Here is a 15,673-nt window from a genome sequence, read left to right on the forward strand (position 1 = left end):
TCACTGGCAGTTGAGTTTGTTACCAAGCTGTGTGCTTGTGTTTTTTTTTTCCCAAAATGTTTTCTTCCCCTGTCTTTCACTGGTTCACTTATTTGCACTTAAAAAAGGTGCTTTTTTCTTTTTATGTTGTATAAGAAACTCATGAGTAAGATGTCTGTCTGTATATTTGTTCACTAGTGCTGCACCATGCATTCATCAGTAGGAAATAGTCTCTATTAGGGAGTTCATGGCTGAGGGGAGGAGTTTTTATTTTTGGGGCCTGGAAGGCTGTCCTTGTCCTCACTCCTTCCCCCCTGCGCAGCCCCTGGGCCTCATACGGTGGTGACCCTCATGACGACCTCACGGTTGGCCGTGGAGCCGATGTGGTGGTCACTGGGCCGCAGCTGGCTCAGAATGTGCAGGATGGTGTAGCCACAGTGGTGGTTCAGAATAGTCCTAACGCGCTGGCCCCGCCTCCCACCCCGCTCACCACTGGACGCGCTGTGGGGGTTGGCCCGCGAGCCCCGCCCCCCACCCTTGCCACCTGAGCTGATCGGATCCCCCATGTCCTTGGCCTTTTCATAGTTCAGTACTTTCCACTGCTGATTGACAGCCTGCCAGCGCTTGAAGATCCGGTAGACTGACGAGCCCTCGTGGATTATAAGACCTGGGGGGGAGAGATTGAGAGGGAGGGGTGGGATGGAGAGTGAGAGAGAGAGAAAACACGGGGTGTGGAAGACGGAGAGAAAAAGAGGGGGGAGTATGCAGACAGTGAGAGAATGGGAAGGATGTAAAGGGAAACAGGGGTGTAGAGAGAGAAAGAGAGAGAGAAAAAGGGGAGTAGACACAGAGAGAAAATAGGAGTAGAGAGAGGGATGTAGAGAAAAAGATGTACAGAGAGAGGGATGAAAAGAAAAAAGGAGAGGGATAGGAAAGAGGTAGAGAGACAGAGAAAAGGGGAGTAGATAAAGAGGAATGAAGGGAGACAGATGTGCAGAGAGGGGGATGTAGAGAGAGAAGAATGAAGATGTAGAGAGAGAGAGAGAGAGAGAGAGAACAAGAGGTGTGCACAAAGAGAAAAAGACATGCAGAAAGTTAGCAGTGAGAGCTCACTAATTATGTTCCATTTCATTCATTAGCATACCTTTTTACCAAACAAACATTTAAATAATCATATGCAGGTGCCTTGGCACACACACATCATTTACTGCAAACATTACCCTCACCAGTGGAAATGGAAAAATGTACACTACCCAGTAAAACAAATACTCACACCACATCATGACGCTGTAAAGTAAGCCACACCAAGGGTCCTGAATCGCACAGTGTATTTAATCACCAGACAGACTGCGATATAGACAGAACAGGTGGGTCCAATGTGGACTCCTGTGTGACCCCACCCATAACTCCACCCACTGACCGGCCTCACCCAGACATACCCACACTCACCACGCCCCTCACCTATGCAGACGATGTCCATGAAGCCGTACATGCCATAGCAGATCTGGAACAGCAGGTCCTGCCGCTGCCACTTGGCTGAGGGGCTGAGGGATGACCAGACGAGCCAGGAGATGCTGGCAATGAGGAAGAGGGAGCCCAGGATGATGGCAGCGATCTGCACCTTCTCGATCACCGTCAGCGAGATCGCCTGCCACTGAGCAGGGGCAGAGCACAACAGGACCATGTTTTAGAGCAGTCTGTGCGATGTGTGCTGTTCTTCAGAATCCTGTGTTAGTGTCTAACTGTGTAGTATTGCATGCTGTACTTATCATATCGTCAGCCATGTGCTTTTCTGGGGCTACAGCCATGGAATATTCTACATTAAGACAAGGTATTTAGCTCTGTACTTTCTATTGTAGGAGAGACCTCCTAGAAACTATGCTAGCTATGGGTATTCTGTTTTTCATTATGCTCTTTTGTTAATATTCATAACAATCCAGAAAATCAGGACAAGAGAACCTTCAATAATGGCAGATGGAACATTCATTATGAACCACACTCAACTGAGATTCTGGTCAAAATATAAAATACCTGTATTATAGATATCATTCTTCATTCTCAAGAATTCTTAAAAATGGTTGGTATACACTTGATGTGTGTACATGCATGTGCACAGCCTGCTGACATGGATGGTGCATTACGGTTTACTGGTATATGACCTGCAGGGGGTTCTTGGTGCTGATAGCCAGCACTTGGTATTTGAAGTAGCATAGCTCACAGCTCCAGGACCCACGCTCGCTGATCCAGCGAATCAGGCAGGGCTGGTGAGTGCAGCGCACTGATCCGTCGCAGCGGCATGGGCTCAACAGCTCCCCCTGTAAGAGGAGGAGGCAATTAGCTACTTGAGAGAAAAAGGAGAGAGGTTCAAAGCACTGGTGCATTGGTGTGGAGCCATCTTTTTCAGTGAGGTGTCCATAATGTATGAACATATAGTACAGTATATTGCATCTATAGCAAGTGTTAGCATTAGCATAGCGTTATTCAACTAGCAGCCCTGGGACCAAACACAGGTTGCCACCAGCTTCCCATTGGCCCTTTGATCACTGCTGCACAGACAGAAACACAAAGGCATATTTTGAACATGCATAAAAATTGTGGATAATTGGAACTCCCATATAACGTTCCTCTGTGTGTCCAAGGCTGTGAATAGATATAGTCACCCATTTATGTCCCGTTCATGTGTGCTGTTACTCCTGTTAGCTTGGTTTCCTAATTGTTATTGATCACTGACCTAAAATATCTGATTTTCCAGTATTGCTGTATTTGTTTAATAGGCACTTATGCATTCTAAATGGACTGTTTACCACAAATGAGCAGCTCACGGAGGGGAGTGATGCTGCTCTCCTGTGAACATGATTAATAGTAGCCATGCATATTTTAAGTGTCTGCATTATTGATATACATATGCGCACTGCTTATTTGTACATTACTTTATCTGTAGGAGGCGGAGAATGTTTGGCCTGTGGGCAACATTTTCTGATAAAAAAATGTGGTCCTCATGAGGAGGTGGCTGCACACCCCTGTTCTATAACACATTGTTGAGAAAAGGTTTGAAATTCTTCTCACGGTGCTAGACAACTGCATTTTATCAAACCATTTGTTTCAAAACAAAAGAAAATTACACCCTATTCGGTCAGGACAGGATATCCGGTAAATGCACACCGTGGTCCGCGTGTCCGTGACTAATTCAAATGCCCCACCAGACACTTGGCCATTTCCCAGCATGCACTTTTGTCAAGACCACTGGCACGGGGTTCTTCTCTTTGCTTCACATGGGATGTCAACCAATCCTTTGTTGTTGCGTAGCAACTTTATAAATGTTGAGGTTGAGCTACTTTGTCCACGTTTTCTATTTTGGCATGAATACTGAGGTACTGAAAGACCAGGAAAATACTTAGAAGACATTTGTAGGGAGGAAAAGAAAGTTTATTTCCTAATCAGATACATTGCGAGGTGAGACAGACTATATGCACTCATACACATGCATGTATTTACTGAGTGTGTGTAAGAGAATGAATAAGGGAACTCAAAAGGCAATGATAATATTTGTTACTTAACTACTACTTAGCTATTTAAATTCAATGTAAAACTACTTAGCTACTTAAATTCAATGTAATACATAAACTATCACTTATATAGATCATTCATGAGGAATCGCTTAAAAAAGCAGTGATCTAAAAGACTTTATTTTGTGATTGAATCACAGGCAAAATGGCATGCCCATGCAGGATGGACAATGTCACAGCAGAATGAACACATAATGTACAAGCTGCCACTTTTGTGTTTTGAAACTGGCCCAGTTCATCAATTCTGAGACCCCAGTTTTAGGATTCCAGAGAACGGAGAGAACGTATTGAAATATTTTATACTACCTGCACAGGTAAAGAGTTTGAATTGTTTCTGATTCAGCCACTTTGAATACATAAAATACTACAGTCAACAGTGCTTATATAGCTGCCTAACACAGATGAGTGAATGAGTAATGAGTAATGTCTATATTTTTCCAATCAGTGGTGGTGGTGGGAAATGGCTCCATTGATGACTACCTTTGGGCCATGCAGAGAAAAACAAAGGTATTGAGGAAGGGCTTTGGTCATGAACAACAACAATGTCTGGAATATGGAAAAGATTTGAGAATCAGCACTGGTGTAATTTTAAATGTTCCAGGGCCTTAAGCAGTGCTGCTTCCTATCCACGGTCATTAGTCACAGTCTACAGACATCAGTATCTACAAGCATGCCGGACAAGAAACCTGGGAGGAGACTTCAGTGGATACACTGCAGAATACATTAAAGTACAATGTTACAGCTGCACTGGACATTTGTTTTAGGGAAATTGATGGAATGGATTTTAATTGGCTTGCTATAATACCATCACTAGCTTATGCGTACAATGTTGTACGTCACTCTGGATAAGAGCTCCTGTCAAGTAACAAAATGTATATGTGAATGCAATGGCCCTGATGGCATTTTCAACCTCTTGGTTTTCTCTTTGAAAAAATTTGTTGGCTTGATGACTAACCTGCATAATCTGATAAGTGATTTCCAATTAGCAGGTTTTTAAATAGAAGCTGACTCAAACTGTCACACGACAATTTATTTTTTTATTCATGCACTATGAGTGAATTTTACTAATGCCAAAATCATCAGTTTTCTCAATTTTCTTCAAAATCTGCTTTTCTAAATATGACTTTCATTAAATTCTGGTATATGTCAATGTCTGTTAATAGTACATTGGAATTCAATGGAGTTGAAATTTCTGAGTGAAGACCAAGCCCAAGGCTTTGCATGGTTCTTAAACCCACTGCGTACACTTAGATCAGATGTTAAACAGGGCTTGGTCAACCTTTATCCCCTCCTTGAATGGACAGGGAAAAGAAATGATTAAACCCATGAAAGGGCCCCATTGCTTGGAGACACAGCTAACCCCCCAAACCCCCACCCCCCATCCGGATATATGTACAGTTAAATTAGTCAATTCTGTTTTGATGGATATTATACCATACTGTAATATTTGCTGAGGTAATGTAGTTTAAAAAAATTCCTAAAATGTGGTTGGTGTCCTTCACTGCTCTTCAGAAGCACACCATCAGAGTGTGCAGCTCCACAAAGCCCGCAACACAGTCCAAATTGAATTGTGACAGAGCACCGGGCAGGGAGGGAGGACAGGAGAACTGGATCATTACAGAAGGAGGGCACAGTCTCAAAGGAGAGCAGCCAAAGGTGTGAGCAGTCAAAGGGGAGCAAGAAGTGAACAACCCGAGATAAAGGGAGAGAGAAAGTGTGGGAGAGAAAGACAGTAAAGGCAAGAGGGAGGAAGAGACGGAGGGTGAGAGTGGGGTAAGGGAGAGGGCACAGAGAGCACCTGCACAGAGCATTCCTCCAAAACAGTCTCTACCCAGGGAAAGACCCGCTGGAACAACTCGCTCAGAAACATCAGATTGGACAAAACTAAATTAAACATGTTGATACAACCAGCAAAACAATATATGTGCTAGCAAAGTGCTACCAAATGCAAAACAAGACTGTGAGGAAATCAAAGTCCTCCTAGGAGAGGTGGAGGAAACAGCAGTGCAGGCAGCACAATATGTGTATGCCTGCCACAAGGCCAGGGACAATAATTTAATACATTTCAAAATCTTCCTGCTCTGTCTTGATTGAATGAGTTGAAATGAATGTTGAAATGAATGAGTTGCTCTGTGCTGATATTCTTTTTGTTCTTGTTAATGATAATAGTAGTAATATAATAGCAATTGTTATTATTAATTTATTTTTAATTCATTGCTGTTGAAATCATTATGATTCGTCATTGTTATTACTATTTTTCATTTGTATGTCAACCATTTCGGTGTCAGCCATTATAGAAATGCTGTAGCTTCATAGAAGTTCTCTGTCGTGCCAATAAAGCTCATTTGAATTTGAATTTGAAAGAGGGAGAGAGGAGGGGAGTGGGTGTGAGAGAGAGAATTAGAGAGCAAGAGGGAGTGAGAGAGAGAGGGAGAGGGAGTGAGACAGAAAGAGAGAGAGGAAGAGGGGGAGGGAGAGGAAGAGAGATGGTACCCTGGCCTACATTCAGTGGCTGCTCTTTCCCAGGGAAGCTGTCAAAGCAGCAGTTGCATGAGCTCTGAGACAAAAGACACCCACGTGTGGTCACACACTCATGTGTCTTGTCCCTCAAAGAAACAACCTCACAACATCCAAACAACATATTAACAACGAACAGGCCTACACAGGTTTGCAATCTCATTAGCTCAATTTTTGTTTAAATATATGCCTATCCATGTGTATACTTATCCAGAGAAACTTGCACACATGTAGATTACAATTGTATCCACTTGTACAACTTGATATTTACTGAGTCAACTGTGGATTAAGTACCTTGCCCCACTGCTTCCTATAATGCACCTTAAAATGCACCTCTGCATGTTTTTCTCCGCCAAATTTCCTTTGGCGCGAATGCAGCGCAGTATCGCGTACTAACCACTCATGTCTTTGACCCTCTGTTTCAAAAGTCACCTGCCATCTGCTGGAAGTCTAAAGTACTCAGGGTGAAGTAAAGGACGAACAGGAGCCATGGCTGTATAGTAGACGCTTTCGCCATAATTTCATCAACATAGGACTGTAATTTTTCACTTTCCAGTTGTTTTGACTTATTATGACAGCATCAAACAGGGACATCTCTCATATGCCACAGGAAGTAGTCCCTTGTGTGTGTTTTCCTAAATTCTGTCATTATTGTAACTGTAATGACTCCAGATAGCTCCTTTGTGGTCTTTTATAAATGCTGTTTCTCTCTTTCTCTCTTCCCTCTCCCCCTTCCTCTCTCTCTCTCTCTCTGTCTCCCTGGCAAGTCAATTCTGTTGTGGGTTTTGTTAAATCTCACTCCTTGTGGCATGTTGTGTGTGTGTGTGTGTGTGTGTGTGTGTGTGTGTGTGTGTGCTAGCGAGTGTGTGTGCGTGTGCGTGTACGTGTGCGTGCAGGCTCTGGATAGCCGCAGGGCCACTGGAAATAGAGGAGGCAGTTGGGGGGAAGTGGGGGGAGGGGGTCAAAGGTGAGTCAGAGCTTGCGGGTCGCTGCTGAGCTGAAGTATGATACGACATACGTTGCCACCGCCAAGTACAAAATAAACAAACACAGCGGAGTGTCTGATGCCACAGAGGCTGTCACTGCCGACCACTACTCTTCCTTCAGTACCACACTCAGAGGCCGCTGCATTCTCAGCAATGCTCACGGTCGATGGCTTCCTCCCTCAGTGTCACAGGGCCGCTGTTCTATCTTGTTATACGCATTTGTGTGCCTCGGCTTTGAGAGTTGCGCTGGACAAATCATCTGAGTGACTACGTTTAACATAGCGTAATGAGTGGCTGGGACATCGACTGACAGCAACTAAACAAACCACATGCATGAGAACATGAATGTGTGTCTGTGTGTATGATTGTGTGTGCATGTGTGCGTGTGTATGTGTGTGTGTGTTTGTGTGTGTGTGTGTGTGTGTGTGTGTGTTTGCATGTGTGTGTGTGCGTTCGTGTCTGCATGTGTTTGTGTGTGTGCGTGTGCGTGTGCGTGTGTGTGTGTGTGGGCAGGGATCAGGCAGCTGTCTGTATCACTACGAGACATGACTTGTTTCTGGGCTGAATAGATGTGCTTTTCATTTGCAGCCTGCAAGTGGCCGCCTGACACTCTCCCATCGCTGCATGCATCTCTCTGCCAAATTCTGGTGAAGGGGATTATGGGAGCCAGCAGGTGAGGGCGAGGTGAACGACAATACTCCCCACTGTTCAGTAGACTTTGTGTGAACCCCCCACCCGACTCCCTGAAGCCCGCTGCAGTGCTGCACATCTGCACTGGCTCCTTTTGCTGTTTGGCAGTGCTATGTCCCAGAGGGAGCGGGCCCAAACTTGCGTGACCATGGCGGCACTGCAGGATGATTTGAGGACGAACATATCACATCTCTGGGAATCACTCCATTATGAAAAAAATAGCCAGGCTATAAGGAAATAGAAAATTCTGGGTCCAGATCACCTCACAAAGAGTAAAGGTCTGGATTGTCTCACAAATACTAGAGGTCTGGATTACCTAACAAAGACTAAAGACCCAGGTGACATGACAGAAACTAAAGGTCTAGGTTATCTCACAAAAACTAAAGGCCCTGATCACCTAAAGATTAAATTTTCAGATGCCCTAACAAAAACTAAAGAGCCAGATTTTTTAACGAAGACTAAAACTCCATATTACCTAACCAAGACTACAGACCAAGATAGATCCAGAAGGCAGTGGATGGCCACTGGATTATGCTCACATACATGGCAGCAAGCAGGTTGAGACATGCTGCTAAAGGCCTGGTCCACATGGCCAAGCCAGATGAGCACCTCAGTCTCCATCCTCACAGAGTTTGGGGGGGGGGGGGGTTTGGCACACCTGCACCAAGTGCTGTGACAGATATGACAGCCCGCTAATTAGGATGAATATTCCACGCCTTCTGGCAGGGAAGCTAATTGTGTTTGCGGAGGCGAACAGGCAAACGTGGGCAGGGGGGATGACTCTGGAGGGGGTGGTTGTGGCGGGTTTAGGGGTGACGCTGTCACCTGTTGAGAGGATTAGCCACCAGCCCAAACAGACAGGCTGAGAAAGCAAAGCCTCCAGGTGTTGCGATTCTCTCCCAAAGGAGAGAAAGGGGCCAAAGTTGGAACTGCATTCTATCTTACCAAATGCATCCTTCCACAACTGCTGATCACCACTCAGCTGGGTCCAGATTACTCCACACACAGGGCTGATCATGTGACAGAAAATAAACCCCAACAGTACCAGCATCACCAATCAGCTGCTGGCATAAAAAAATTGGAACATTTATAATGCACAACACAGAACACTGATAATTACACTGGAATTTAGAATTACACATCAACTGCTTACACTTCAGTTTTAAACGATGTGTTTCTGAGTGAATTGTTAATTATGTTATTTATTTAAATATAAACATTCACTCTGGTTTTTTCCAAGATGTTTCTGAAACATCTCAGATTATTCCCTTCATCATGTATACATGACTGTCTTTATAATAGAAAGACACACTGTTTTATTTGATAATCATTCAGAGCTCAAACTGGATGTCTAACTCATTTAACATTAATTTAAAGTTTGCCCTGGCATCAGACTTTCATAATTTTATCAGCACACATCCTACTGTTGAGACTTATTCCTGCAGAGAGCCATGTCACGATATGACAATAGCCAAGCTTCTGGAGGAAGCCACTGACTAATACAAATGCATATTTCTGTTTTGAACAGTTCCAACCACTTTCCCTCAAGATGATTAAGGCCACTCACATGAAAATACAAAAGAAGAAAAATCCTTCACACCTTTCTCACATAGTGACTATACAGAAATCAGTTTAATGAACTGCATGCTAAACTGCTAAATGGTCCAGCTGAAATGAGATCCAATGTAATTTACTAAGCAGAAGCCTTGCGAAGGCCTGACATGACTGGTCATGTAATAATGCTGTGCCAAAAGTCCAGTTCTGTCAATGAAAATGATTATGGTGGTATCATTATATATATATACAGTATATTATATAGGGTAATATTATTATTAGTAGTAGTGGTAGTAGTAGTAGTAGTATTCCTACTAATAATAACAAGAGGGTTCAAAATCTAAATGTCATTCACAGAACCCTCCTGTCAATATCTCTTCTCTGTGTCTCTCCCTCCATTCCTCTCTCTCTTTATTATTCTCCTTTTTTCTGATTCCACTCCATCCACATCACTGGGGGTGTGTTGCACGTGTGGGGCTTGTGCAGGTCTGCACACACACACACACACACACACGCGCACAGGCACACACACAAACACGCACATACATACACACACAGACACAAACACACACACACATACGCACACACATGCATGCACATGCACACAACCCCACAGAGCTGCACCTCTCTTCCGTGCCAAATGGTGACAGAAAGGACATTACTGTCTGCGTTTAGTGGCAAGATTTACAGCGTTTCCAATGGGCATGAGGAAAAAAACCTGCATCAATTAACTGGAGCCCAAGGTTAAGTGACCCAGTCCTAGAGCAAAGGTTTCTCCACATCTGCTGTTTCACCGCTTGGATATGAGCCAGAGATGCACCTATTGTTCTGCCTGTGCATCATTAACTATGCAAATGATGGGAGTGCTTCCACTGCGCGCACAGACACACACACATATATGCCTTTTCCTCCATTTGCTGTCTGAACTACACACTGAAAATACACAGGTGAAGAGACCTCAGTCATTAATGTGCACTTGTATTTTTGAGTATTTCCACAAATATGTCACTAAATTTCCAGGATAAAGAACTGTTGCAGTGCTGCAGGCACTGGGAATTCCCAGGGGCTGAACGCAGTAGGTAAAATGTGTAATATTGTTTTAATAACAGCATTTGAGAAGACACTGAAATAACAACAATAATAATAGTAATAGGTATTTACTCATTTAAGAAACTTTTTGTTTCTGGTGGGGACCAGCATCCAGGTGTCACTTCAGCCCAAAGCACAGTGTTTGGGGAACAGTCATGGTGGTCCAAACGGTGAGTGCCCTCTCTGATGGACCCACTGAAAGTCCAACTTGTGAACAAAATGTCCTACTGATGAGTCCTTTCTGTGAGTGTTCTCCACCGCAGATGATGCTCATAAACCAGGTGGACACTGTGTCACAGGTTCCATGTGTGTGCGGTTCTTCGACGGCAGGAGAGTGCCAAAGTCTGCCCGGAGATCCCAGTGCCCATCCCAGTCAAAAGCACGACCAGTGCGCCACCAACGCATGCCTGCATCTCAATGGGAACACAGTGCTAAAGGCTAATCCCACGACCTGGTCATATATCTGTGCTCACATCTGCCTAATAAATAGGAGCAATGTCTGCTGTATTAAATACAACATTTAAACCAATCAGCATTCAGTCAAAAGACAGTAACCATTCACACTGACGCCGAGGCAAATTATCATCCCAGCCACACTCCCCAACTTCCCCCTTCCGGCGTGAGAAGCTCGACCTGTGACATCAAACAGACTCCGATCACTGGCCCAAGAGCCTCTTATTGGCTGACCTCCCCCTTCCCAGGCTCATTATGTCAGCGATCCACATTTTCAAAGGACAGCTGGGCGGTGCAACAGTGCCCAATTAACCCCAAGTTCAAGCGGTGCGTCTCATTGCATTATCACATTCAGATTGTTAAAAGCAAATGTGGGCCGCTCCATTCCGAGGAGAGGATGGCTCCCGCCCTCAGCTGAAACTGAACGCGGTGGTGGTTTAGGCGAAGGGGCCTATTTAGAGAGTGTGAGAAGACATCGCAAGTATCGCAGGCAAGCGGTTTATTAACACAAAAGTGCCACTATGAGTGGCACAGATGGCCAGAAATGACACTCACATTGAGATGGCTATTTTCCTCAGGGCTTTTCTCAGGGCCTGCTCTGCGTGATTGTGAGAGGAGTGTGATCTTTTTTTTGGGGTGGTGGTGGGGGGGGGGGGTATAGACAAGTGCTATCTTGGATTGCCGTAGATGTGCCTGAATGTGTGTTGTGTCACTTATGCTTGGTTGTAAGGAGAGAGCGGGGTGAACACAGGCATCTCTACATCACGCCACCATATTCGATTTTTCAGCTACTGTCTTTTTCCCATGATGACTTAAGGCGGCATTCAGTAAAACCCAGACGGTGGTCTGATTGCCATGTGGAATGCAAAGAGCCAACCGTGGCATAAATCCAAATTTGTAACAGTGGTGTAGACACCATCCCACTTAGCTCAATCTACACACTTGACAATCAGTGTGGGCCTCCGCAAACATTCCCCCAGATTGTCTTGTGCAGCAAGGATCTTAGGAACTGCTAGAAACCAAAGAAATACTCATTTATTGAAATTTATTGCATAAGGTGATATATTCACATGCTTAGATGGGGCATATTTAAATAAATGCTTGCCTTGGCAAGTTTTTTTTTTTCGACAATGTTCGTAATTCTGCAACGTGCGTATTCGGGAATGTGTGGTTAGTATCACAATCAGAAAGTTTTAGATCTATATTTATGGTTGTGTCTGAGGGAAATAATGTTGAATGTATACAAATTGCAATCTGATTGGTGGTAGCTGTTTCTTCTCTTGAGACACCTACCCACAGTGCCGTACAAAAGACAGAGCCAGACAGGTGTGTACAAAATTTCAAATGACGCCTCGAGGCTTGAATACCCTCAGTGCAGTGTGGCTGCCTCTCAAACACCCAGCTCTGTTTCCTTGGAATTCATCCTATACGTAGGTCTCATTTGTCACCCATTTGCCCACCATGAGTTCAGGAATACAAAATCTTGTCCAATAGAAAGGACAGGCCGATATGGCAGCCGTACCATGTGACCCATGCCCATGTTTCGGTTGGGTCCTAATAGGGTGTTTACCCATAAGTGAAGTTCAGTGAAATTTTAAGTAACTTGAAGCTGTCCCTTAAGAGGTTTGGTTTTTGGTCGTTTTAGCTAAATGTTCTGGCTCAGTCATGGGCTTGTCCACCTTTACTTGTGCAAGTAACATTAAATTTCAAGCAGCTTACTGTCAGATTTTGTTAGGACAATGTCAGTCACTATTTGTATTCATGTGTATTCATTTACTCTAAGACGGCATGCATAGCTCATGTTTTAAATATGGGTACTCTTGCATACAGATGTACAATGCCTGCAGCAGCTCTGGTTAGGCAATTTGCTTGAGAGTAAGAGAACAGCATCCCACAGGGGATGTGAACTTGCAGTCTTCCGGGTTTCAAATGCATATTAAATCTAGCTGTGTGTGATAGAGGAAAACTGGAGATTTCTACATCCCATTCATTTCTATGAAGGTTCAATTGCCAGTAACAAGGTGTGTCATGATACAGCCCTGGTGAATTTCATATGACATCATACCAAAATGTGGATCGCTGACTTTTACCGTCATCATGTGTGGGGCATTTCAGTGGACAGAGGGGCTGCAGTTAAAATGGCTTGAGCATGCAAGTTTTCACTTCAGATTGTTTTGACTGACGGTGGGATATTTCCATGTTTATAGATAAGTGGACAATTGACATGAAATGCTTTTAAGCCAAAAGAAAAAACGGAAGGTGGCAGGTGCTGTAAATATCTGTTCAAATGTGGCCTCGCTGTAGCAATTCCTCCAGACTGAAGTCTCCAGTGGAAACTCAATTTGGCTAGCGCTACAAAACATCAGGGCCTAAGATCAGCTGATACTCCGAGTCACATTACTCATCATACTTTGTATAATGGTTAAGGGTATTTGCCTGTATGTCTAAGACCACGAATCTAAAAATATCTTTAATATCAGAACAATTGCCTCAGGGGAAATTTAGGTAAACACATTACGCGTTACGGCTTAGTATCTAGACGCCGATGGGAGGGCGGCAGAGACAGAGGAGTGTGCAACATTAGACTCCGGGACGTTACCTGCTCGGGTCCCTGGAAGCAGATTCGGCATTGCGGCGAGCGCATGCCACTCTCCATGCTGCTCGTGAGCGATACCGCGTCCAGGCCAGCTTGCACCTTGGCGTCCTTCTCCTCAAAAGCCAGACTCCGCGGCCGGGGGTCCGTCCCATAGTACTCCTCTTCATCGTCCCGGGAAGAGCAGTCAAAGGCAGGCCATCCACAGCTGCCCACCCCGAGCCCTCGCATGCTTGTCCGCCTGTCTGCGTCTGTGTCTGAGTCGGCCCGTCTCGAACTGGACCGCATTAAAACCAGTACTTTCAATTCATTGAAAAACATGCGGATCCGATACTTAAACATCGTTGACTACATAAGCATATCCAGCTGTAGTGAGTGAACTTAAATATATCAGCTACAGGGATGAGGTCAACGCAACATTCCGGATGCAGGATTTATGAACCCAACGTAGATTATTATTATTATTATTATGGAATCGGAATGGGAGGATTCGCTATGATATCGAAACTAATTATTAACAAAAGAGAAACATGACTTCCGATTAAAACACTCGGCCAATAAACAGTCAAAGATAAAAAGTATAATAGGCTTGAGAAAAAATCCGTTTGGTAGGTATTATTCCCTCTGGTGATGGCATGTGTATATTAAGCAATGCGGATGAAAGATTTCTCTGCCCGTGTAGGGGCCGAGGGTCTTTCTTTCGGCGTTCAATGGATGCCGACACAAGAAAACACTGGAGACGTTTGTAAAAGCGATCAACCAATTAAACAAATAATACAATCAATCCTCGTATTAATATTTAAGAGCCCTGGCTCCACTGCAAATGTTGTTTTTTAAGTCCAGGGTATGCAACGAAAATTCGGTATTCTGTCAAAAGCAGGAGACAGCGAGAGCGGGAGCGAGAGGGCGAAAGAGAAGAAAAGATCATGTAAAATGACATTTATGAAAAGAGAAGACACAACAGCATCAGTAAATCCACATAGCCGTCCCTAGGTGTCGATTCCATACGCGTAATCCGAAACGATAGAGTGGAAAATAAAGACAAAATGGAATTAAACGTAATTCAAATTTCTCTCTTTTGTTGGTCCCCGAATGGCATCCTGGCTATCAGATCATGGTGTTTTTTTCCCTTTTTTTCCTTGGAACACATTTTCTGGTTGAAATATTGAGATTATGCCCCACACTGTCCCACCTCTGAACACCGCCGAGATCCGAATCGCAATCCAGCGTGTTCGCATTATAAATCGGATCGGATAAAACAACGAAAACGAGCATAAAAACAAGCATCCTTTCCCCACCGAATATCCATTCTGATTTTTCCCTTCTGCAAAGGCTCCTGCACAACATGTAACGGGAAGATGTTGCACCCAAAAATATAATAATAAGAAGAAAAAATGCAGCTAATTCTTCTATCAGATAGACATGGTGATGGCGAGATGATATACGTACGATACGAATTGTGCCAATTTAAACAAAAACGAAGATAATTATATTTAGAATAGCAGTCGTAAAAATATCGGAATCAACCCAGTTAACTCTTCGACAAGCATGCTGGGGATGGATAAATGCAGCGCTTTGTTTCGGAACAGCATAGTAATTGAAACACTGAGAAAATGTTTATCAATGTTGTTGCCCCCCCCCCCCTCCCCCCATTTTCCTATTATGAATTTTTCCTTCCTCGGTCTCGCAGCGAGGAAAAAAGATCCACCGTTTAGCTGCGCATTGGCAGACGCCACTGTCCGAGGTACTGATCCCCATGTGACGTTGCGGCCACGTGGTAGTCAGCGAAACCCGGGAAATCTGAAGTGCAGCGACTGGTCTCTGGGTCAGAACAGTGATCAGCAATTGATGAGGGAAACGGTGCGCTAAATTTGTGGAGGGTCATTACCAATTCTCTCATCATTTCAGCGATCAATATACCCATATATATACCCATATAACCATCAATATAACCAAGATAACGCAAGCAAGTGTCGTATAAGGTATAAGGACTGACATGACATGGTCATGTAATAATGCTGTGCCAAAAGTCCAGTTCTGTCAATGAAAATGATTATGGTGGTATCATATATATATATATATATATATATATATATATATATATATATATATATATATATACACACACAATATGGACAAAAGTTGGCCACACCTGGCCCTTTATCTCCAGTGAAGGGCAATCTTAATGCTTCAGCATACCAAGACGTTTTGGACAATGCTGTGCTTCCAACTTTGTGGCAGCAGTT

At 44.0% G+C, this 15,673-nt stretch overlaps 1 protein-coding gene across 1 annotated transcript; it reads right to left on the reverse strand.

The window, feature by feature from the left end:
* Positions 1–296: 296 nt before the first annotated feature.
* Positions 297–15,164, reverse strand: LOC118779927 (E3 ubiquitin-protein ligase MARCHF9-like). The gene is made up of 4 exons (XM_036532263.1): positions 13,434–15,164; positions 2,139–2,294; positions 1,441–1,633; positions 297–646 (listed from the first exon to the last, which is right to left on the reverse strand). Exons 1-4 carry the CDS (start codon positions 13,767–13,769, stop codon positions 312–314), a joined length of 1,020 nt encoding a protein of 339 aa, XP_036388156.1. The 5' UTR covers positions 13,770–15,164; the 3' UTR covers positions 297–311.
* Between the last annotated feature and the right edge of the window lie 509 nt (positions 15,165–15,673).

Source organism: Megalops cyprinoides, chromosome 6 (genome assembly GCF_013368585.1).
Source record: "Megalops cyprinoides isolate fMegCyp1 chromosome 6, fMegCyp1.pri, whole genome shotgun sequence".
Classification (NCBI taxonomy): domain Eukaryota; kingdom Metazoa; phylum Chordata; class Actinopteri; order Elopiformes; family Megalopidae; genus Megalops; species Megalops cyprinoides.

Excerpts from the sequence above, each read along its gene's own strand:
- LOC118779927 (XM_036532263.1), bottom strand. The coding sequence starts at position 13,769 with ATGTTTAAGTATCGGATCCGCATGTTTTTCAATGAATTGAAAGTACTG. Across the intron at positions 1,634-2,138 it reads GCACCAAGAACCCCCTGCAG|TGGCAGGCGATCTCGCTGAC; the intron begins GTCATATACCAG and ends GCCCCTGCTCAG. Across the intron at positions 647-1,440 it reads CATGGACATCGTCTGCATAG|GTCTTATAATCCACGAGGGC; the intron begins GTGAGGGGCGTG and ends TCTCCCCCCCAG.